At 31.0% G+C, this 24,584-nt stretch overlaps 1 protein-coding gene across 7 annotated transcripts; it reads left to right on the top strand.

The window, feature by feature from the left end:
• Positions 1-92: 92 nt before the first annotated feature.
• LOC148617292 (katanin p80 WD40 repeat-containing subunit B1-like) lies at positions 93-23,845 on the top strand. 7 transcript variants are annotated; one of them, XR_015922466.1, is made up of 23 exons: positions 93-255; positions 3,711-3,841; positions 4,668-4,785; positions 5,369-5,469; positions 5,859-5,900; positions 6,359-6,442; positions 6,733-6,848; positions 7,475-7,546; positions 7,890-8,040; positions 8,489-8,542; positions 8,827-8,882; positions 9,507-9,563; positions 9,858-10,030; positions 10,987-11,019; positions 11,886-11,936; positions 12,962-13,009; positions 15,190-15,311; positions 15,972-16,127; positions 16,488-16,564; positions 17,764-17,838; positions 18,918-19,034; positions 19,403-23,400; positions 23,500-23,845. XR_015922466.1 is itself a non-coding variant. In XM_088584894.1 (22 exons), exons 1-22 carry the CDS (start codon positions 225-227, stop codon positions 19,533-19,535), a joined length of 1,998 nt encoding a protein of 665 aa, XP_088441020.1. In that variant the 5' UTR covers positions 93-224; the 3' UTR covers positions 19,536-23,845. The 7 variants fall into 7 exon arrangements, 6 of the variants coding, with proteins under 6 accessions (XP_088441020.1, XP_088441021.1, XP_088441023.1 ...); XM_088584894.1 differs by having other exon boundaries at positions 19,403-23,845; XM_088584895.1 differs by lacking the exon at positions 10,987-11,019 and having other exon boundaries at positions 19,403-23,845.
• The last annotated feature ends 739 nt before the right edge of the window (positions 23,846-24,584 follow it).

The following is a 24,584-nucleotide window of genomic DNA, read 5'->3' as shown; positions in this document are numbered from 1 at the left end:
CATGCGTAAAGTATGAGTACACTTGAGAACCACGGATTTTAATTTGTTGTTTTTCTGTTTCCGGTGGCTGTATCATCCAATCAAAATCTTTGTTCTTACTCGCCTTATTAACGATTGCCATATTTCTTCTTACAGTCATGGATATCTCCTTTTCTTTGATGTTAAAAGCAATTTTTCAGACATAACCCTATTATTTTAAGTAAACAAAAGAAAATAACTTGAAAATGTCACATACAAAGAGGGCATGGAAGCTACGTAAGTTTCACAAGAACACGATATTTTACGAATGTAAGACAAAACGTGAAGGTATACTATAGTTAAGTCCAAAAAATATTTTTTACAAATGAATGGTTGGTTCGCCTTAGGGAAATAATAATTGTACAATAGTACACATTCGATGCAGAATTTGGGTGAAATTATCACTTTTCTGTTATGATTAATCCTATTGCACCAATCTCACTGAAATACTGAGTCTCTCAACACCGGCATACATGTGATAAAGTCACTGACATTATTTGTAAACTGGAGGTTTTTTATCAGCTTTTTTTTTTCGCAGTGTAAGAAGTCAAATATGTGTGAAACTTATAGAAAAACATTGCATTAAGTCTGTATCCATGAGAAAAAATGTTGATCACTCATTGGAATAGTTGGAATGACCGTTTTGATGGATTAACACTTGAACATCTTAATGATTTTATTTATTAATGACAATATCTTCATAACAAGAACAGCATAAACATAAATAACTTTAAATTTAAGAGTGTCATCATTACTATATATCTACTATTAATTAAATAATTTTCATTTAAAAGTTGTCACTACAGTAACTACTTTTGTATAAATATGGGGTGCTAGTTAAAATGGCACTTGGTCAAAATGGTACCTATGTAAATAGTTAAAATGGCATCTGGTTCAAATGGCACCTCATGTAGTCAAAATGGCACTTATTTTCTATAAAATGGCACTTGGTTTATTATAGTATTTTTTGTAAAATGTATTTTTAAATTAATTGATGTTCCTGCTGAAATATAATTATATGATGATTATGCCTAATCATTCTAATTAAAATTTAATTTGTGAAAATGATTAGACTGATCAAAGGCTTAACTTGAGAGAGTGATTAGATTGACCTAAAGTTTAATTTGGAAGTAAATTAGTTTGGGAATTGGATTATGGTTCATGGCTTTGCTAATTACCTATAATTTATGGTTTGGTTTATTTAATAGGTGATACAGGTATTATAATTATTTAATTAGATTATTTCACTACTTCAATTACCATCTTGGTATGTTCTGATATCCACATTACTTTTGTAAAATTTATGTTTTATAAGATTATTTACAAAGTAATATATGTGATATTTACTTCTGAATTTTAATATAGTTTTTATTTGTGATAAATTTCACATTTTATTTTTTTGGGGGTATTTCATTTAATTTCACTAAGTATTTTTATTGCATTATTTATTTTCCCATTTTTATAAATAATTCATTTAAAATATTTTTATTATGAAATGATTAAACATACATTTATGATGGGTGCCATTTTAACTATGTACTGGTGCCATTTTGACCAAGTGCCATTTTAACTAGGTGCCATATTAAACAAGTGAAATTATGACAAGAATTCTATATATGCATCAAAATGATTTCATTTCAAATAGTTATTACTGGCTTGGCACCACTTTGACTTCTATGCAGCATTGAATTGGGAATAATACTTTGCTGAAGATGAAATATTACATTTCGGCATTTTAACAGTTGATGAGAGTGCTCTAAATTGAAAAAATTCACATAATTCGTCCATTGACTTGCATAAAAAACAAGCCATACTTTGAGTCAGTTTCATTTTCAGTGGATGTATGGTCAATGCTTCCATAACCATCAAAAGATCTAAAGTCCTGCATCAATATTTACACAATGAATCCCATTAATTGTCGGTAATAAATCGTTTAATCATTTCAGCGTGTGCCACTAAAACTTGGTATGATGGTCAATCATCTCCTGTTGTTATATAATCATCACACCTTTTAATTATTATCACATTGATAACCACTAAAACTCTAAATTGCTGTTTATGACCCTAATTAACATGTTCACCTGTCTACCTGAGATCAACCTGAAATGTCGTTTTTTGATCCTCTCAGGTTTTTTCCTTTTGTAAATAAAAGAAATGGTGTCCAAATTTTGTTTTAATATGGTAAAATGTTCAGATAGTGGTAGATTTTCTGTTTCAATGGTAGAACGGTAGAAAGGTTCTAATTCTGGTAGAGTTGAACAACCGCCGGTAGGTTCATGTGCATGCAACACAACTCCACATGCCAATAGATCATAAGTCGTGCTCAATCACTTACATTTTTGCCACAATACTGAGTTGACATTTTGCCTGGAACAACGTAAGATTCTTTCTCTGAATGATGTTTTGATCTCCGAGAAGCAATGTAAATTTACATTGGGACATCATTAATCATTGAGTTTAAGGACAGTTCAGGATGAAAACAATAGATTACTTTCACTTAGGTTCTGAAAAAGTTCTTTATTTGTATTGAGGTCAATGTGGTTTTGTAAGATTGGGAGCATTACAATGAGACTCAAGGGAGCAGAAATGTGAATTTGATTTTAACAAAGAACTTATTATTATATCATTTAGGCTTAATCAGGACATCAGTGAAAAGCTGAAGTAAATTCTGTTTTAAAAATGACAATATTGACATTTTTGTCTATGTAATCTATTACATGTACAAAATTTCTCCCTGTCAAAGACAAATGGGAGAAATGAGCACAAACAAGGAGAACTTTTTGCTCATTTCTCCCTCTAGATTAGGCCCTGTATCATTATAGAAGCATTTCATTTACTTTTTGTCTTTAAAGTACATACAATGTAGTTCTATTTTCTAGGGTAAAACTGTTAACCAACTGATTTAATGTAAATGATGAATGTGAAATTCATCAATTGGAAAATACATAATTTTCCTCAGTGACTACCCACAAGTTTGAATATGCCCATTCACCACAAAATTTAGGTATTGGGTTCATTCCTAGTAATGCTCTGAATCTGTATGCCCTATGTCCATTCACCTGTGCAGTCCATTTGTCCAATTCACATATATATTATAATATCCAATGATTTCAAAGGAACATACGTTGCTAGTGAATTATGAATTATCTATCTTGAATCATTAAAACATGTTTCTAATAATGTGTGACAATAAGCTTACAAGAACAAATCATGAACTTGATGAAGATATTTTTTAACCATATAAATTTTGACATCAGTTGAATTGAAGCTCACCAACTGGCATCTTGTAAAGTAATTTAGGTATTCTTGTGTGGGTTACTTACAGTTTTTAAAGATAAACGTAGTTTCACACATATGTATATGTATTAATTATAAAAATATACATGTATGAAAAAGGTTGTAAGTTTTTCCTAACAGTATTCAGTAGATTTTCAGTATAATTACAAAAAATGCATTTGTCTTTATTAAACATGGAAGATTTTACAACAACAAACAAAACTTTTTAAAAAAAATACACATATACATTGTACCTTTTTATTGCAGTTATTTGTGATATTTACTAACCATATTTATGCTTTTACATGCACTTTCCATGTCGTTTTGTATGACTTTTGAAGTTAATTGCATTATTTAGATCATTTCCAGTTGTATGAAAACAAAGGTACATCATGTACAATTACTTACTTTTCCAGAGGAATTTGTAGCCCACAGTGCCAGTGTAAACTGTCTGGCATTGGGAGAAAAGTCTGGGAGAGTTCTGGTGACTGGAGGAGAAGACAGAAAAGTCAATCTATGGGCTGTTGGAAAACCCAACTGTGTTATGGTAATTAATTTATTTTCTATAGACAGAGCTAAAATGACATGCATAGATTGTCAGTAGAATATACATTTACAGTACTAGTATGTTGTGTATACAAGTTGAATGAAAGCTGGCAATAGCAAAAAAGATAAATGCTGTTTCAAGCCTATTGACCAAGGAAGATGAAATTCAGTCCAAGATTAGAAGAAACTACATTTTTTTTAATCTGAGCACCAAATGTATTTGTGTAAAGTTCACTTGTAATGTCTTAATTTTTTATAGCGATATAATGAATGCTTTCAATGCATTGTTTAGGCCCTGTCCTATGGTATGTGTGTTCCGTCTGTCTGTACCAAATGGTGCTTGGGCCATATTGTTTTTGTTTTTGAAGATGTGCTTTTGATATTTGGGCACCTCAAGGCAATGTGTTGTGCACCCAGTTTGTGACCTTTGATTGTGCAGTCAAATTTTGTGTTTTTACTTTTTTGTGTTCCGGTATCAAATAATGTCCCACTTTAACCTTTTTTTAGGCTTTTGGTAATTGGCAGGCTTATGTGAAGACCACGTCCAAACCATATATTAAGTACCATGGCCTGTGAACTTTGCCTCATGGTCAGATTTGTGTGTCACATTTTTACCATTCATAAGAGGAAATTCAAATTTTGCATATGGTTACCGTCAAGTTTTCACTCAATTTAATAAAGGGGTCTCACAAAGTCGATTCCTTCTCACTGTTTCTAGATACTTCTGTTTCAGCATTTTCTCAATGCAAAAGACTAAATAGGTACAGGTTAATTTAAAATGGGGTAGAGTTTATTTATGATTATACACCTTTTATTTCTTTTTGTAGAGTTTGACAGGTCATACAACACCAGTAGACAGTGTACGGTTTGGTCCTGATGAAGAGATGGTAATGGCAGGATCTTTATCTGGTGCTCTTAAAATATGGGACCTTGAGCAGGCCAAAAGTTAGTAAAATACACTGTTCTTCATATTGCTCTACCAATACATTTAGGGAAAATACAGATGTTTAATTTTGATCAGGAAAAAAAGAAACTTAATCTTAATGACATTTGTTTTGAAAATGAAAACGTGAAAATGCGTTAAGGCAATACATGTATGTCTGATTAATTATGGTTTAGATTTGCATGTTTGTAGCTATTGTAATGATTTGTTTTTACGAAAACAATTTGCTGTCAAATAATATTATAGGGATGTTGTTGTTGTCTCTAAACATTTGGTTTCCTGACACTTAGTTGATTATCAATGTACAGATCTCTATAATATTATACCACATTGTTTCAATGCTACAAAAGGAAGGCTGTGATTGACTTTGAGGGTTGCTTTTAATTTATTAATCTTTGTCCACTTCTTTACTGTGTTAGAAACTTATGATTGAATCACCACAAGCTGTAAACAAACCTGAATGTTACATATCTATTCATGTTCCAAATGTTACGAGTTCTGACTGTATGGTCCTATCAAGCTGCATCCCCACAGATCATTTCAAGTGTATTTGTATTTTACCTTGTTGTATTTTTATTATTTCAGTTATTCGGACCTTAACCGGTCACAAATCCAGTATTCGTAGTTTAGACTTTCATCCTTATGGAGATTATGCAGCTTCTGGTTCCTTAGACTATAATATAAAGGTATTCTATAAATAGATTGAACATGAGCGTACTTGAATTTCTTGTTATTAGTCGTAATCATGTTGATCAATGCTGGACATGTAACAATCTACTACTTCTGAAAAAAAGAAATTGTATTTAAAAACATGAGTTCAATAATACTGAAATTATTGACTAAAGAGACAAGTTTGAATTTTTAATTTTTTTGAGATACTGTTCAATGAAGTTTAAACATTATTTATGAAGCTATTTCAAACACTGGGAAATAATTTGAGTTTGAGTCATTCAAATTCAAGTGATAGAAGTCTAACATTAATATAGTTTGTTCATAACCATACAGTAACTTATATCATCAAATTTAAATGTTGGTTTTAAAGCTGTACTTCTGTCTATTACAACTTTTTTTGCAGTTATGGGATATAAGAAGAAAGGGATGTATATATAATTATAAAGTAAGTACAAGTATATTTTTAAATGTGAAAATCCACAGATAATTGTTACATGCTTATTTCATAAATATGTAACACAAGATTAGATTTGATTTGATTTTGGTAACATTTTGTGGTGCATGATCAATACACTTATTATTTTCCAGTAATATACATTCTGGTATATGAATAAAATTTAAAATATTTTAATTAAAAAATTAAGCTATCTCATATTTTGAACCAATAGAATCTTTTATAATCGCTTCTTAATATTTTTCATTATGTAAATTGATGCTTTCAAGCTATCTCCCATTTTGAGTAATTTAGATATTAAGTAATTTTTGGCTTGGTTGCACTCGTGCAAATTTGGCTTATAAAATGGTGATCAGTAAATCACAGCCACTGTTTACGGCAACCCAACCATTTCTGTCTTTGACCCATTTGTCTAATTTCTTTATTTGGATTTCAAATTATTATTTTAGGGTCATACTGGTTGTGTTAATTGCCTTAGATTTAGTCCTGATGGTAAACTGATAGCTTCAGGAGGAGCAGATGGTCTGGTTAAGGTAGTGTATTGTTGTCTTTATTTGCAGATAGTGAAATAGGAATGTTGGAGTTCCGGAGGAAAATGTATATGAAATGATCCCACTACTTAAAACCCATTACTGTGACGAAAAACCATGATATGTTCTTCTGAATTGATCAATTTCCACAACTTAGCTGAATTTGTGAAATTATTTCAAATGGATACATGGTAATTTTACTTATGAAAATTGCATTGTTATTATCTATTTCAGTTGATATTAATTTAAACCTTTTTCCAGTATAAACAAATATATTTTGAATAATTTTGTAGATATGGGATCTTACTGCTGGAAAAGTATTAACAACCCTGACATTACATTCAGATTCAGTGAATGTTGTTGAATTCCATCCGAAAGAATTACTTTTAGGAACAGGCAGTTCAGATAAGTATGTGAATTCTGGTATATTTCAATGATTTCATTCTCAGCTACTGATTAGGTATGCATTAGACTTACCACTAAGTGATGATTATTTTCTTGGAACTGTATCCTGTCATGGTATCAATAAATAAACTATATATTTCGTGGAAGAAACTTATTCTCATTGGGTTGTCTTTATTTTTATTATTTCTACACTATAAGTATAGAAGTTCAAACTAAATTTCTGTTGTGCAGAAATGAATTAAACTGCTCCTATGTGATGGAAAATCTGTAATAGTTGTAGTTATATAGTATTGTAGTGTCAGTCAGTTGAATGCAAACAAATATAGCCATCAAAAAATTATCACTGTAGTCTTTTTTTCACAAGTAAATAAGTGAATTGTTGATCATTCAGAGATAGAATTTTAATTGACTGATTGATTGTTGGAGTTAAATGCAGGAGCAGCAATAGAATTTGAACAAATGTTTAATCTGTTAAACTGTATCCATTATATTATTGTTCATGAATGCTGTAAAAACAGAATATTTATCTGTTTCATGAATGTATAAAAAGAATATTTTTATGCATTGATAGATACTAGTATACCAATTACTTTGCATAGAGCTTGCTTAATAATATATATATGTTTTCAGGACAATAAAATTTTGGGATTTAGAAACATTTAGTATGGTATCTTCTACAGATGGAAATGCTACACCAATAAGGTAATTGTCTTGGAGATAAAAGAGTCATAGAAAAAACTGTTTTCAGGTTTAATTTTGCCTTAATGATTGTAATAGGTCTAGATGTTGCTTTGTTTCATACAGAGTGGCAAGCTTGCTGGTAGCTTAATAGATATTTTTATTGGTAAGCTAGTAAGAAAATTGTAGAAACACCATGGTACATACACAATCTCTTAAACCTAGAGACAAGCTTGAGAGTTCCAGTCAGGATGCCTTTATAGTGAAAGCAAATGGTCGAATGAAAATGAACATAAATAAAGCTTTCGTTAAAAGAAATACATAAACAAGTGGAAATAAATATTTTTTATTTTTTCCTATTTTGCAGAACAATGATGTACCATCCAGATGGTGTCTGTTTATTCAGTGGAGGAAAAGATCTGTTAAAAGTGTATGGATGGGAGCCCCCAGAGTGTTTCGATAGTGTGCCAATATCATGGGGTGATGTCGCACATATCACACTAGCTCAGAATCAGTTGGTAGGTGACATGTTGTAAGAATGGTAAAACTCGGGTATAAACGATTGAAATTTCTTTTTATCCTACTTAATTTTTCTCATTTTGAACTAAGCTATAGGACTTTCATGATGTGTCAACAAAGTTTAGGGGTATATAGATTTGTTAATCAGTCGTGCTTCAAGTGAAGGATTTTGTTTAAGTCATTTTTTCTATACTATCAGGAAAATGTTGATTATCATGACAAGCATTTTCATAACATTAACTAGTTTTGTGTTATTTATATTCCTCTTTATTGATGTTTGACCCATTCAAGTAAAAGAACACATAAAATCTACACAACAATTATTTTTATTGGGTGGGAACAAATAAACTGTAACTATGTGTTTCTACTTTACAGATCAGATCTTCTTTCTGAACCATTTTTTAGAACATTAAACTGTAACATTGTGTTTTTTTCTTTATTTTACAGATTGGAGCTTCTTTCTCACAGACTAATGTCTCTTGTTATGTTGTTGATATACAGGTAATCAATCTCTGGTACCTTCTAAATTACTGTTAATCAGAAAAGTATTAACAGTTCTTATTTCATATATACTTTCAGTGTAATAATCCAATGGTTAAAAATGTCATGATATATTACAATTACTACTTAAAGCACCCTAATATGAATAAAAAATGTTTGATTATTGTCAGTCTGTATCGTATCTGTGAACTTAGGGATTTCTTCATATTTGGATAATGACCCTAGAATACTTTATTGCTTATTTCTTGCCAAAGATCTGAAATTTAATACTTTTTATATTGTAGAAGGTGCAACCATTTGGTGGTGTACCACATCAAGAAGGATCACAGCATTTAAACAGGTTTGTTATATTAAAATTGCATTTTATCAAAATAGGAAGAGTTATGTTGATCTTTTTACTTTCTGCTGCTATCGATGTTAAGAGTTGAAGCTTTTCTTCTGTGACTCAGGTTTCTGTTAATAAATCTTAATGGCATTTTATATATAATAATGAATTTTCTACATGCTTGTGTATCTTGTGATTTAGCATTTTCTGATGTATGTATAATTTGTGTAGAGTTGTTCTGAGTGTTAATTTTTCTACCAAACAGGACTGATAGTTCTGCCCAGTGTATGATTGATAACTACAAAACATATAAGGCATTGTTTAAAAATGAAGTTTTTAGGTAAACTGCCTATTTAAGACTAATAACATTGTTCTTGTTCTCAAAATGTACACATTTATAATGCGTATAATATGATATCATTAAGTCAATTGTTTCAGTAAGAAAGTGGAAAAAAAAAACTTTATGTACAGGGAAACTTGTTTATGCCACAGCCTGCATAATCTGAATACCTCTGTAGAAAAACCACAGATTGTGAACATTTCTATACACATTTGCCAATGATAAACTCTAAAGGAAATATTCATGCTTCCAAAATTTATATGTTCTATAACTTGAGTTTTCTATGAATTGGATTGCAGTAGTAGGAAAAGTTTCGTAACAGAAAGACCACCAACAGCTTCAACAAAACAAGCCAGGTTAGTGCATAGTGTTAAATCGATGTCAGCTATTCTTACAAAAATCTAACATCCTACATTTTAACAGATTTAAAAGATTTAGTGACAAATTCAACAGCGTAATCTAGATAATAATAAATAATGAATCTAAATATACATTGTGGAATTTGAGTGCAAGGTGAATATTTCTACATATACAGAAAATTTTTGAATTCAGTCTATTATGAAAATATCTGAAATTTTGTTAACTGGTTATGATATGCGTAAGATGAAAAACGTTATTCAAAATTACACATTATTTTTATCATTTGATAGTTTACCGAAAGAGGAAGCAGAAGAACCTACACATGACAATGACGAGGAGAAAGACAACTCATCAGCTGACATACAGAATCCTGAAGATTATAGAGAAATATTTCAACCAAGATCACGTATTTCCAGATCACCTGTACGGAAGGTGGAGCCATTCCCTGCACCTCCAGAAGATGGTAAATATACTTACGATCGAATTAGGTCACATCAGAACTCCCCCTCAAGTTACCATTAGGTGCATATATATATATGTTTAGTCATGTGAACACATATGCAAGTAATTTAAGATGATAAGCATTGTTTTTTTGTTTTTTTTTGAGGTTTTTTTTGCACTCATGCTAACCGATGCATATTATATTTTCATGTTTGTCTAAGTTTTCTATCTCTTTTTCTCACATCTAAACTCCTGTGGTTTACTTTAAGTAGTCAGAGTCCGCAATAGATAGTTTCTGTAACAATGCATAATTATGTAGCTTACTGCTCATCTATTCAAGCTCAAGAATGAAACAGTTATATTGTTACATGGTGCTAGGGTTGTATTGCAAAATTTTGTTTGAATTTTTTTTTTTCATTATCCTTGAAATTTAAGTTTCTTGGGGTGGGCCCTGATATCATTAATGAAACATCATTATCAGGAAAAAATAAAACGTATATGAACATATCTGTTTGAAGCTAAGTTAATCATAAGCAGTGTGTGGATAAAAATCGGAAAGTTGCAGTTTTGGTTTTCTTGCATGATGAAATAGTATTGCCTCTCTGCATCTATTTGCTAGATTATGAACTTAACATTTCTTTGGGTTTTTTCTAAAATGGCTTGAATATTGTTGTTTTGTTTGGTATCAGTTTAATAATGTATGGACTTTGAATTCAGTTTAGAAGTTGATGCATCATGCTCAAATTGTAGAAGCTTCACAAGCTTGAAATTGATAGAAAAACATAGGAAAAATAATTTAAATACTATACTAACTTTAAAATGAAACAATCCAGCTCCAGTATGATCAATTCTAGAAATGAGATCTCTATTTTGTATTGCCTTACACCATAAATATTTTTATGTGTGTCTTCTTAGAACAATAATTTCTGTTAGCTAGATAATTTATGCCAAATAATTACATTTATGTTTACTGATTAGGTCTTACAAATAGGCGTACCATAGTTATATCTAGTAAGTCATGCATGTTGGAATTTGGAGATAATTGACATTTTTAATACCATGTATATCAGGAATATATATAGGGAAGGTATTATTTTGTATGTTATATGTGCTGTTCATGTGTTTTGTTTAGCTGCTCCATTTTAACGTTTTTTTGCTGTAACATGTTAAAACTATATATAAAACAAAAATTGGATTGTACTTGATGAATAAGAATTTAGAATTGTTTGGGAGGGATAAAAGCAGTTATTATGGAACAGCTGTGATTAGTTTGGCATGGTGATATGCAAGAAGTTTTTATTTTCTGACATAGTGGTATGTTTACTATCTTGGTCTGTGCTATTTTCTGTCAATTTTTCATTTGAGAACTGTTCCAGAATTGAAAAAAAAAATTTGGGTTTTTTTTTTGTTCCTGAATAATAGGGGTATAGTGTAGGGAGGCCTTTCTATTAAATAAATTATGGGTTGTGGGTTAGTTGTATTTCTTGTGTTGGACAATAAACATAAATTTTGATTTGTGGGTGGTAGAGTAGAGAAAAAAGTGCCTTCCTACTCCCCCTACATTTAATTCTGGAACATTTCTTATTTACAAAACTGATATTATAGGTATAACATATGCTACTTTTGATTACATGTATTACATTTAGAGTTGAATGTGTTGTTTACTGAAGTGGATGATTACCTACATGTATCTAAAAACAAAAAACCTATAGATCTTACATTTTTGAGAGAGGAACAATATTCTGTGACATTTCGATAAAAAATGTAACTCATTTTATTTTCAATGTACTATAAATGAAAAAAAGGGAATTGAACTATGTCATAGAATTGAATTTTAAGTCAAAGCCCCATGCCTCTACAAAAAATTTAAATTTCAGCACCCAGTGAACCAGAACCAGTTAAGAAACAACCACCTCCTAAGAAAACCAGTAAGTTTTATTAGACATCAATAGGGACAGAGTGTCATCAACGTCTTATTTATTTAATGGGTCTGAAACATGAATGGCGCAAAATCATTGTGAAAATCTATCTGTTGAAAAGGTACATATTTCGGAAGTGATTATTCAAATTTAACTTTTAACACAGCTGTAGGGTGGCTATATTTATTTTGTTAGAGACAGCATTCATAATGACATGGTGTATCATCAGCAAAGTACAGATAACTCTGTCCCTCTTTGGCAAAGCCTAACATCTTATAAGAAAAACACACTAACACATTGTATATATTTTAAGCCAGGAATTAAGAAACTACTTACCTCTTAAAAATCTTTTTGATAGTAGTGTTTATTTTTCCATTGAAAACAATAACAAAACAAAAACCAAAAACCAGCAAAGTTCAAAAGTTAGTCTTTTTAGGTGTAGATTTTTCATTACCAGTTCATTCATTCTTCATGCTCACAAAAAGTGTAAACAAAAATTCAGTAGTAAGATATGATGTCAGTTGTCCAATGCATTTCTTTAAAATAGTAGTGTCGTGACTTTTGCCTGATTTTAAAGTCACTTTTTTTTTGTGAATTCAAAGACTTTAACACGTACCAATGCTTGCTATTTCTGTTATGTAAAAATGAAAGATTTCTAATTGATAATGAAATATGCATGTATCTCTCTATAACATATTTCATAGCAGGTAATTTTTGCATGAGCCAAATTATGGAATTAGTTTTATGAGAACAAGTTTTTAATTCAAGCTCCTTTCTTCCCCTTGAAAATTTGTGGTATGTATGTACTTTTGTAGAAAAAAAAATAGCGAGCTTTTATTTTCATACCTCTGATTACCTCTAGAATATAATGAAAATTTAAACATACCTGCTGAATGATATGATAGAGTGATAATATTTTAACTGTTGTTTCTTCTTGTTTGTTTAGAGCTTCATTCTATGGGGGAAGGGTTTGCATTTATATGTTTGACTGCTTTACCATGAGCTTTTGAGTTGCACCTTGTGTTTTGTTTTAGCACCAGAGCCTGAACCTGCTCCCAAACAGCCTATTAAAAAGACTACTAGTAAGTCGCATCACTCTCACTTTATGCCAATATTTTGCATGTATTTAAGTAAATCAACATTTCTTTTATTACAGTATCAATCTACTTTCTTTATTTTATATAATTCATTTTAGTATAGTTTTATGGCAGTCTTTGTAAGAATCAGGCAGTGGATGAAAGATGGTATGAAAAAAAAAGTTATAATTTCATTGATATGCATTGACAATGAACATTTCAAGGGCAGATAACTCTGTCAAAACCTCATTTTCTAACATTCTATGGAAAAGTTTCGTATCAGTCCTGTGATGTAGAGATCAAATTATGATCTTTTCAAAGAGAGATAGCATTGAATCTTAAGCAATAGAGCACTATCATAAATTTTACTCAGAATTAGGCTACAGAGGCAAATATTGCTCATATGAAATACATATTTATTGTAATTCACATGAAATTCTCAGAAACTGTAGTTCTTATGAAATTGATGTGATTGCTCAATTCGTATGAATTTCACATGCACTCTAAATGATGTCACAGTGGTGTCCCATTTAACTATTGAAAGTGGTTATATTTACTGTTACACATGTGGCATGCTTTATTTGTTAAATTCATGTGACATTTGTGAAGTTCAAGTGAAAATCATGTGAAATCATTGCCTTTGTTCCCTTTTCATTTAGTGTAAGTCACTATTTTGCATTAGCTTTTGCACATCTATTTTTCTTTGGACAGTACATAAGTCAATTATAGATTTGATAGTACTGTTGTACATGGTTTTCCATATTGGCTTAGTTATTGATCCAATATGATTAGCTGAGGACTCAGCCAATATAGAAAACCTTACACAATTATATAACTCAGCCAATATAGAAAACCCTACACAATTATATAACTCAGCCAATATAGAAAACCTTACACAATTATATATAGCCAGTTCAATATGGATTTCGTTAACATTTGAAAATAGTTTATAACCCCAATTGATGCACAAATAGTCTTATTTCATCAAATTGAAAAGCAATTCTTTTCAACCATGAGCAATCCCAATGCTTTTCAGGATCAAATGCAAAAATGTTTTAACTTAAAATTTTCAGCAAGTATACTTGGACCCCAACGAACAAGAAAACGGCCCAAATTAAAATCCCGTGGTAAAATTTCGTTTGCTGTGACTGTCAATGGCTGATCACTGTCAGTCACACCCCTGAAAGATTTTCACTTTATTTGAATCTGTTAGTTGTGACATTTCTTATTTTTTGTACTGAGCTTAATTGACACTACTGCTAAATTTTTAGTTATTGCACACCGGTACTAATAGATATTTTCAACCTGTGTCATGTTCATGGGAATATTTTTTTGGTTTAAACAATTATACTAGTCCATCTTTTAAGGTTACATTCACTTTTAAAGTGATTTTTATATATGAAACTTAGTTTTCTTCTATTTCAAATTGTGTATCATGGAAGCTCAGTAACTTGAGTTAGGTTTGTGTGTGAGTGAACATTTCAGTTGAATGCTCACTGAAATTAGTTTAAAAGATACTACAGTAATGAAAATCTAATTACTCTGGGTTCTATCACAAGCTGGAATATGAAGTTAACATGGCAATGTTTCATTGACTTTACTTTATATTTCAGAAATGGCAATTACTAAATAGCATTGCACGTCATATATCATCTACATACTTCTAGTGCACTTTTAAAAAAAAAGATTTGTTTGTATTGAGCACTTACTTCGTACACAACCCTATTACTGTTTCTGCAAATCCCACAATTTTTAAGTGCAAAGGTTGAGTTAAGGAAGTTACTGTTGAGTTATGATGTTGGTCATAAAGGCCATTTCACTGAAATGTGATTAAATATTATACTACATGTATATAAATATATTAATTTACAAGTGAAAAGTAGTATCGGGGAAACTGATTTTTAACACTATTAATTGTTTACATTATTCAAAATCATAGAAATTGATCCCTGGGAATATGTTTATTTGACAGAAGTAAAGTTTGAGGGCCTGGGAGGAAGAGAGTTAGAAAAATGAGTGAGAGGGACAGAAGTTAAGTTGGCTGGAGTACTATTTTTGTTTACCAATTTGAGAGGGAAGATTGATTATAGGGGAAAGAAGTTGGAGCGCTGGAATTTGTCAACCTTATCTTCAATAGGCAAGATATGTATTAAATGTGAAATGACAGGGCATTGTTTTGTTTACAGGTAGAACAGAATCAGATCCATCCAAACCAGTGACCAAAACTGTAACAAAACAGACACGGCCTGTAAAGTCGCCCAGGGAACCTCCCAAAGAGTCAGCAATCTCAGCTCAAGATTTTCTTCCAGTAAGTGATATCTCTTTTTTAATCTTTGTGTAGTCAGTCACAGAATTGACTAAACAGGGTGTGTAAATTACATATTTATGTCCCCCTTCAGTTTTTCTTAGCTTGTTACTGTAACTTAGTGCAACCAGTTAATGTGATTTTCAAATTGGTCTTTTCTAAAGAGTTAGATAGAGATTGACACCTTCTGAAGTAGAAATTTGTCAAATTTATGGTTTTGATGGGTAAAAAAAAATATTTGAACTATTTTTGTAGTAGAGCTGGATATTTATAGGTTTCATAATGAGTGAAAGTTAAATATCTCAGAATATCAACTCAATTATTTAATTTCAACATCATAACAAACAGGCTGTTTTCTGTATGATTCCTTTGGAATATTTTTGCTGCCTGACATACGGCATCAGTCAGATTCTTCTTTGACTTCACCAGTGGTTTTGAGAGAACCGCATTAGAAACATCATAATGTTGCTTTCGACCAATCAGGTTTGATAAAAAAAATTATACATAATCACACAGCTACTAAACCTAACAATGAATTTTTCTAATCACTTGTTTGTATCACATCGTTTATGGTGTGATATCCCAAATATCTAGCCATCCAAGAAGTAGATAAAACAACCAAATCGTAGAAAATGCCTTGTTACAATATCTTTTTCTCTTCAGAAATCTGAACAGCCAGGGAATAAGAAAACTGTTGCTACTGATGAAGGTGTAAGACAGACAATACATAATGGACACGATGCAATGTCAGCTGTCATGTCTGCAAGGAGTAAAAATTTACAGATTGTAAGAGCCATGTGGACATCAGGGAATACTAAAGTATGATCATTAAACATGCTTCTCAAACGAATTGGCATGTTTGCCACAATTAAGTTATTTTTTATCCAATTTGTATTTAATTCATTATGTTATTTTATAGTAAATCTCAGCCATTTTTCTTCATTATGGCTTGCATTTTATTTACCATATTATATTTTAGAAGAATAAGCTGTAGTCTTTTTATGTCCTTTTTTGAACAGTTTTTACATTATACATACATGTGCATGTTTTAACTTTTTTTATGCTTTGCTTACATTGGTATAAATACTGACAAAACTGTATCCTAACAAATGGACCTTCTTTAATATAATGAAACACCATATTTAGTCAGATCTGTACATTTAAGTTGTCTTATTCCAGGCTGCCTTAGACTCAGCAATATCTATGAGAGATCCATCTGTGATAGTAGATTTATTAAATGTTCTTAATTTAAAAACGTAAGTACTGAATGTAAAGTGGATTTACAAAATGGTATTAAGTGCTTCTCTGTTTAAGAATCGGGCAAAATGTATATAAGGTGTGGCACATGAAGGGAAAAAACGCAGAGATTTTATTGCATTCACCAATTAATTATAGCTGAAACCACCAGAAGTGACCATCAAAGTGTTTGTAAAATTTGCCCTTTTATGATATTGATAAGTCAAATTTGATATTGATAAGTCAAATTTAGTTGAAATCTATGGAAAAATGTTGGGAAAATTTTCCTGCACTCTTTCCCTATATAAGTAGTCAAAAATATTTATGTCACAGATGCTTCAGGATAAAGTTAATTAGCTTTTTGGTTTTTTTCTAGATGTACTGGATATATTTTAGGCAAAAAAGACTAAATTGGGAAAAATGTTGTGCCACCCATTGCCTGATTCTTACACAGAATGGTACTTAAAAGTAAATAGCAGTCTTTTCAACTATCAGATAGGAGGTTTTTCATGCATGGCAAAAATACACAAAATTCACTTTTTGTTTTTTATTCTAGTTTGTCATTCACTTGTACTTTTTGAATTAAATATAAGTAGATTGTACATGAAATTGGTACCTTGCAAGGGTTATTGATTTTAATTTGGTTAATTTAAGAAAGGGTTGAGTAGTGGTTTGAGATCCAGGACCCTCAATTTATTACTAAGGAACTGAAATTTCATTTACCTGGGTCCTTGACCTTCAAAACTCCAAATGATACTTATTTTTTCCACAAATGTACCACTGATTTGAAATTTCAAATAGTCCAGGACCCTCCACACTTGAAAGTTAATTTGAACCTTTGAACAAGCCACACTAAAGATAAAATAATGTGGAAAAGTAACATGCTGCTACAGACTAACACTTTAATCTTCTCTAACGGCTATTTTTAGAAATAATTGTATGGGGTGGTGTCAGAAGGCACTTGAATTAATAATTGATGGGTGGTTGTCATTTCTGACAACCTGATTTATGAAAGACAGTAAACAATATATTATAGTTTTATCCATGGTGGGGTAAAATGAAAAAAAATTCTTCGGACAGACCCATACATTCTTTTTTTTTTTAATAGTCCTAAAGACAAAATCAAGTTGAAATGCCATTGGCAAAACCATAGGGAGTTGAACGAAATCGACATTTGACCTGGAATCTAATATAACATAATATTTGGTTTTTTTTTTAGTGGATTATGGAACCTAGATCTGTGTAGTAGTTTATTACCTCAAGTCAAAGATCTCCTGACTAGTAAATATGAAAGGTAATGAGATATACAGAATAATTTTTATTTGGGTTTTGATACAGACAATATCAAATTGAAAGGAATTTTTTTTCTTTATGCAGTTTTAATCATTTTAATGTACATTTAGTTTTTGGACTGTTGTCATGCAAAAAAAAATCTAGGTGTGTGTCTTCACACTGTTGCTATGTGATCGCATTTTCATTCAATACTTTAAAAGAAGATGTCATATATTTCTAAGGGCTATTCCAGTAAAATTTCCCAGAAGGAGGTGGAATGCCACAATTCATAAGGGGTACCAATTCATTAAATTGTGTAGAATATCAGAAATACCTCCAACCAAGGTATAAATATTTAAGTGGCATTTCACTCCCTCCAGGGAAATTTTGCTGGAATAGCCGTAGTTAGAGATAAGGAACTGTCTGTCAACAAGATCAAAGGGAAAAATGCAGATTTACCATTAAAAACTGATTTTAGCAATATCATGAAAAAAAATATATGCAATAAAATACAAATTCAAACATTTTTGTCAAAATCCTTGTGAAATAACTTAGTAAATTTTCTTATACTCATTTTATACATATTTGCTATATGAAAGTGGAAAAATGTGTGAAACCAGTGTAGGACTTTATTTCTTTAATGGAGGTGCCATATGAAAACATGGAGAAAATATTGGTAACCCACAAACAATAGTACTTTTACAGTATACAGTCAAGATGGAAAAGCTTTATTAAATTTGGAGGTTATGGCAAAAAATTGTTAAATATTTGTCTGCTTGACATTTGGCATCTGCCATGATAGAAATTTTAATGATCTTCTGTCTGTGACTTCACCAATATTTTTGGAGAACATCATAAGAAACATCACAAGGTTGCTTTCAACAAGTCAGTTTTGTAGAGAAAGATACACAAAAACCATTTATGACAGCAAATTTTTCATATCGCATATATTTTTGATATCACAAATATCTTGCCGTCCAAGAAGCATATGAAACAACCAAATCATAAGGAGTGAAATTTATTACACACGAAAATTTGATAATTCATTACTGGCTAAATCAAGAAGGAATTGAATTCTTTTCAAATGACCTTTTTTTTCAGTCATGTTGAAGCTGCCTGTAATGCCTTGAAGATTATACTTAGAAATTTTGGACCTGTGATAAAGTCTAATATTACATCAGCGCCAAGTATAGGTGTTGATTTGTCCAGAGAGGAAAGGTAAATTATACACAACTAAATATTGACAACAGCCTCAAATATAGTCTCAATTTTACAGAAGAGTATTAATACATGTATATTGAAATTCTTCAGGCACAATCATCAGGACCAACTGCCAGCATTTAAAACATAACAAAACAATAAAAAAAAAGAAAATGTTGATTATCTTGTTAACTTCAAGTCACAATGCAGTTTTATTCAGATAGTGACTGTGTTTCACCTGGAAGTATATGGTCAATTTATTTACTGGTTGTATAGATCAGTTGCAGTATAAAAGACATTGTGTTATGATTTGACCCCAATTGATAGAATATGAAAGCTATGAGTACAGATCTTGGATCTTGTTCTAGATTTTCATTTTTTTGCAGAATCAAGAAGTGCAATGGTTGTTATAATCATTTATGTGAAGTCAGAGTTGTGATACAAAAGAAACAGTCGTCACCCGGAAAATTGGGACAATTGTATAAAGAAGTACAAATTTTAATGTCTGTCATAGATTAAAAAGTATTCTGCTGTGTGCATGCTGTTGGAATGGCAGCTTGGACATGACCAATTATCTGGAGGCATTTGTTCCCTTGGAACAGACTGACCAATGACAGGCCATATTACATCACTCATATTTTTTCACTGATATCATCCAATCAAAACAGTAGACACACTCTGTGATTCTCTGTGCTAATAATGCATTGAAAGTGTGAGAGCCAGTGAACAAACACTAAAGTTCTGCTTTTTGTCTTGTTTTGTTATGATACAATAGCTCATTATGCTCAGGGATGGAAACATTTCTCTATCCGTGATTATAAATAAACCGTGAAAGATCTAGAAAGTACATGTTTTAAAACTGTTAACTGGAGTAAGTCTATGATTGTTACCTACATGTAAAAAATAGTCTATATGTAAAGCATTTAAAAATGGCAGTTAAGCTTCTCTTTGCGTCTTCTTATATTTGAGAGAGTGTTAACTATTCATTCTGCTCCCTTAATGTAAGTTCATTTACCCTTTACCTGTAATTACCATGGTATTTTTGTAAGTTAATTTGATGGGTGTAATGTTTTATGGTTATCCATTCCCCAGGTTTTGTTTACTTTTGTAGATTATTCCCCTTTTTAATTTTCATCTGTTATATGATTAATATAAGGAGGGAGTTGTGTACACAAATTCCAATAACTGGTTATTACAGAATATAACACAATTTTACCCAGCTGACCTCCCTGCAAACTAAAGAGGTATACTGTTCTAACTATTTCAAAGACTTTGGTGAAATTTCACTCTGTTTCATAGTACTAACTGGTACTGTACATGTGACAAAATTATACCAGTCTTTATGTGGTAATGTTGCCCTTTCTGAGATTTTTAATCTGCATTGATGAAGACCTCTAAACATTCCACAGTGTCATAACTAAAGTGCTATGTAGGTTGTTGAATTGATTTATTTAAATGCTTTAGACTTTTTGTTAATAAATTAGTGCTGGGATAGATGATAATTTATTTATATGCATATTTATGTTCAAGATGCAATAACTGTTTCGAGTAGAGTAACTTTAATTAACTACTAGATTTTGTATATTGTGCTATTTTTTACCGTAATGCTTATAATATTTAAGTATATACTTGTTGAAGTATTAATAACTTAACATCTTGGTGTTTTCTGTATAGAAAAAATGCATTGATTTTCAAAATTACATATACAATGTGTTACACAACAATGGGATTAAATTAGTTGTGGTCTGAGGTCCAGGACTCCCAGTTTCTGACCTCTGACCTTTAAAATTTTCATTTACCTTGGCCCTTGACTATAAACTTCATGATTGTCACTCTATTGGGGACTTGTTTTCCTTGAGTGGAGAAAGAACAGAACTTTTCACTCTTATAGGTAAAGTTTAACCCCTGTAAAATAAGGCTTTTGCAAAATCTATGAATACTGACCTTTTTACTGTTTTTTTTTAATATTACAAAGCTTTACTAGAGTGATCTCTTATTTTCTTCTTCATTCCATAATATTGTCATCAGGATATATCTTGTCTCTGACCTTCAATCCAGATGATAAAAACAACTGGAAGATTGTGGCAACTTTGGCAAGTCCTACCATGAATTAACCTGACTGTGCAGAAATTAATCATTCTTGCATGTATTTCAAGTAAAAAACCCATTGATTATTTAGTTTTCTGTTTACAGTTTTTAGTTTGTCCTGCACCCTTAACTAATTTCTTAATTTTGCATTAAAAAGCCGTGTTAAAGAATTTTGTAAACCCCATGTTTTCTTACATTTACTGACATTAAATAGAATAGTTGTCCTGTTAAGTATTTATGAATGACAATAAATTTTCGTGGTAAGTATGAACATTTTGACATTGGGGTTATTTTTTTTTTTGTGGATATTTCATAACAAGAAATATAGTGAAAATCATCCCAATTAAAAATTTGCCTATTTTCAGAATTAGTTTTATGATGAAGCCTATTATGCTAAGCGTTTTCCATGATTAATTGCTAATCAATACAAGAGCATTTATGTCTAAAGATTAATTTGCATAAACATGAAAATGGTTTATTATGAGTTTGTTGTATCTTTAAGTGTGTATTAGCAACTGCTTGACATTCTATAGTACTAGTCTCATAAGGTCCTACTGTCATTGTTAAATAAATGAGAAATATTAAACAAGACAACTATAAGGATTATACAGTGTTTACATGTAGATTCACCTTGAGTAATGATTGGTTTAAATTTTTTCTCAATTCGAAGTGGAAAAATTTAGATCTTCAACATACAAGCTGTAGTGAGCATGTAAAAAAATCAGAATTTTACCATAAAGAGCGGAGAAATGGTTAAATCAAGAATTAGCTAAAGACAATTTTTTTTCCCGCAAAATCTGTATTAAAAAAAAACTTGTAAAATGACAGGGAACATCTTGCAAAAATTTGATAACTGCTCGGAGGATTAAGTCACATGCTTTTTTTTTTTTAAATCACTGGCTTAGAGAGGGAGAGTAAATTTCCTAATGAATATTTTTATTGATTCTATTGATTATAAGCAGTTATAAGAACTTTGAAATTCTCATAATGAATTTATACTATAAAATGACGTGGACATTATTTCATATTGCGTGAGAATTTAGCAGTCTTCCATAAGTGCCATCTTTTCTTTATATACCTGTACATGTACAATGTATTACTATTTTTAGGTTACAAGCTATGATATGTACTGTAATCATGGTTGGGCATTTGATTAACATAGACAGCAAGATCTTAAGAGAAATTGTACTTAAATTTAGTGCTCAGTGTCTTTCATTCCACCAGATTATACCAATGGTAGAGGCCATATATATATGCATGCTGTATGGTTTTGATTGTGATGTGTTGAAGATCTGTAAGCATGTACCCTTTTCTCCTCTTTGTAAGTTCAGGTATTAATTAGAAAGTTTATTTTTATATCAGTTAAATAGAAAGAAGCTTTACATGTACAAATTTAAGAGTCAATCATTTTCTGTTTTATATTGAAATAGTAGTGATAGATACTTTTTTAGAAACTGAAGATTTATCAAATGGTTATTTATTTTTTTGGGGTAGGGTGGGGGGCTTTTGCAACCTTTATCTCACTAAAGTGAAACCCTATGTATCAGGCTAATTGGTAGTGCTTTTGATATAAACGGCCTGAATATACAGTTAATGTTTAGATAGTAAAATAATTTTGTTTCTTTCGCTGTTTTCATATTGTACTATAAGATTACAACAATTATTTACAATACGCAATCACCTTTAAATATGTCCTGTCAACAAAAACAATTACAATTGAATTATATAGTATAAAAACATTTTGTCTCAACTCCTACTTGTTTTATACTCATGGTATATCATGAATTTTCTTGTGTGTTCCCAGTCTTGGTTCAAACTTCAGTGTTAAAAATGAGTATGTATTTTGTGGTGATGCATGATATGTGTGTGGTTGTACACGTATGTGAAGACAATAATATATGTGTAATTATAATGTCTTATAGAGGTGTTATTTGCTTGATTGTTGCTAAGTTCCAAATGATTTGTTTTAAATATGACACAAGTGCTTTACTCCCAAATATTTGATAATGTATTTGCACTTTTGCATAAAAATGTTAACTTAATTTATATACATGAATTGAACAAATATTGAATGCTGTGCTACAATTTTATTTATGAAGGACAAATCTATAAATTTGTTTGGTTTAAGTACAGTGAAACCTGTCTATACCAAACCCCTTCTGGACTTTCAAAATTTGTCAGGTTTAGACAGATGTTCGGTTTAACCAGGTTTTAAACATTTAAACTGATGTGGAAGGACTCAAAAAGGGTTTGGTTCAGACAGGTTTTGGGTTAATTCAGAGTTCTGTTTAGACAGGTTTTGGGTTAATTCAGGGTTCTGTTTTTACAGGTTTTGGATTTATTCAGATTTCAGTTTTGACAGGTTTTGAGTTAATTCAGAGTTCAGTTTAGACAGGTTTTAGGTTAATTCAGGGTTCTGTTTAGACAGGTTTTGGGTTAATTCAGGGTTCTGTTTTTACAGGTTTTGGGTTTATTCAGATTTCTGTTTTGACAGGTTTTGAGTTAATTCAGGGTTCAGTTTAGACAGGTTTTGGGTTAATTCAGGGTTCTGTTTGGACAGGTTTCACTTTATATATAACACCTTCACATTACAATTTTTGACTTTACAGTATTAGTAAATAAGGAGATATTCTTTGGATGTGTTTGCACTGTCTGAAGGACCAATACATTACACATCAGTCAGTTTTTGTTATTCATACATTATAACAACTCTGAAAATATTAAAAAATATTTTTGCCTGACATATGCTTATTATTTATATAGATGTAAAAAGGATTGTTTTGGTATAATGGCATTAGTCTTCTGTAGACACTTGGTTGTAGTGGAATTACTTAAATATTAGTTTGTTGTTCTTTTTGTCTCACATGGTTCCAGTATACAAGATGAAGTGGTATTGATTAAAGAGGTTATGGCACCAACAATTTTAAAATATGGGACCAGAAAGGGGCCCAAAAATAAACATTTCATAGAATTTAACTATATAACTCCGATAAAAGCATATGGATATTGATTTTGTTCCACAATATTCTGAACCATTAAAGGCCAGACTTGGCTTTCAGGGTTAAGACTCTTTAACATTGGCCAGAAATAAGCATTTTTCTGACATTAGCACAATAACTTGATTATAGGCAAATGGATCTCTTTGAAATTGCCATACCACCAAAAGAAAAGAATTAATTTTGGGTGTTATGACCAATTAAGAGTTAGGAGCCAGAAACCTGCATTTTCCCAATGTTCTGACTGTAATCTGAGTAAAAGTGAAGTGATCTATTAACTTTAACTACAAGGTCACACACCACCAAATGAAGACTGGTATTTATCTTAGAGATTGTGACATGATCCAGTTATAAATTAGGGCATACAGAGGGTCCAGAAACAAGCATTTTTCTGAGTTTTGAATTAATTGACTTTTGAAAAGGAAATGCACTGCTTTGAAATTGTGCATCAACGTGCCATATTCTCAAAGCAAGGTTGGAATAG

This window comes from Perna viridis, chromosome 5 (genome assembly GCF_037379345.1).
Source record: "Perna viridis isolate PV_CMFRI_1.1 ecotype Kerala chromosome 5, ASM3737934v1, whole genome shotgun sequence".
Taxonomy (NCBI): Eukaryota; Metazoa; Mollusca; class Bivalvia; order Mytilida; family Mytilidae; genus Perna; species Perna viridis.
The sequence above is the reverse complement of the archived record's forward strand: the minus strand, read 5'-3'. Positions and strand labels throughout refer to the sequence as shown.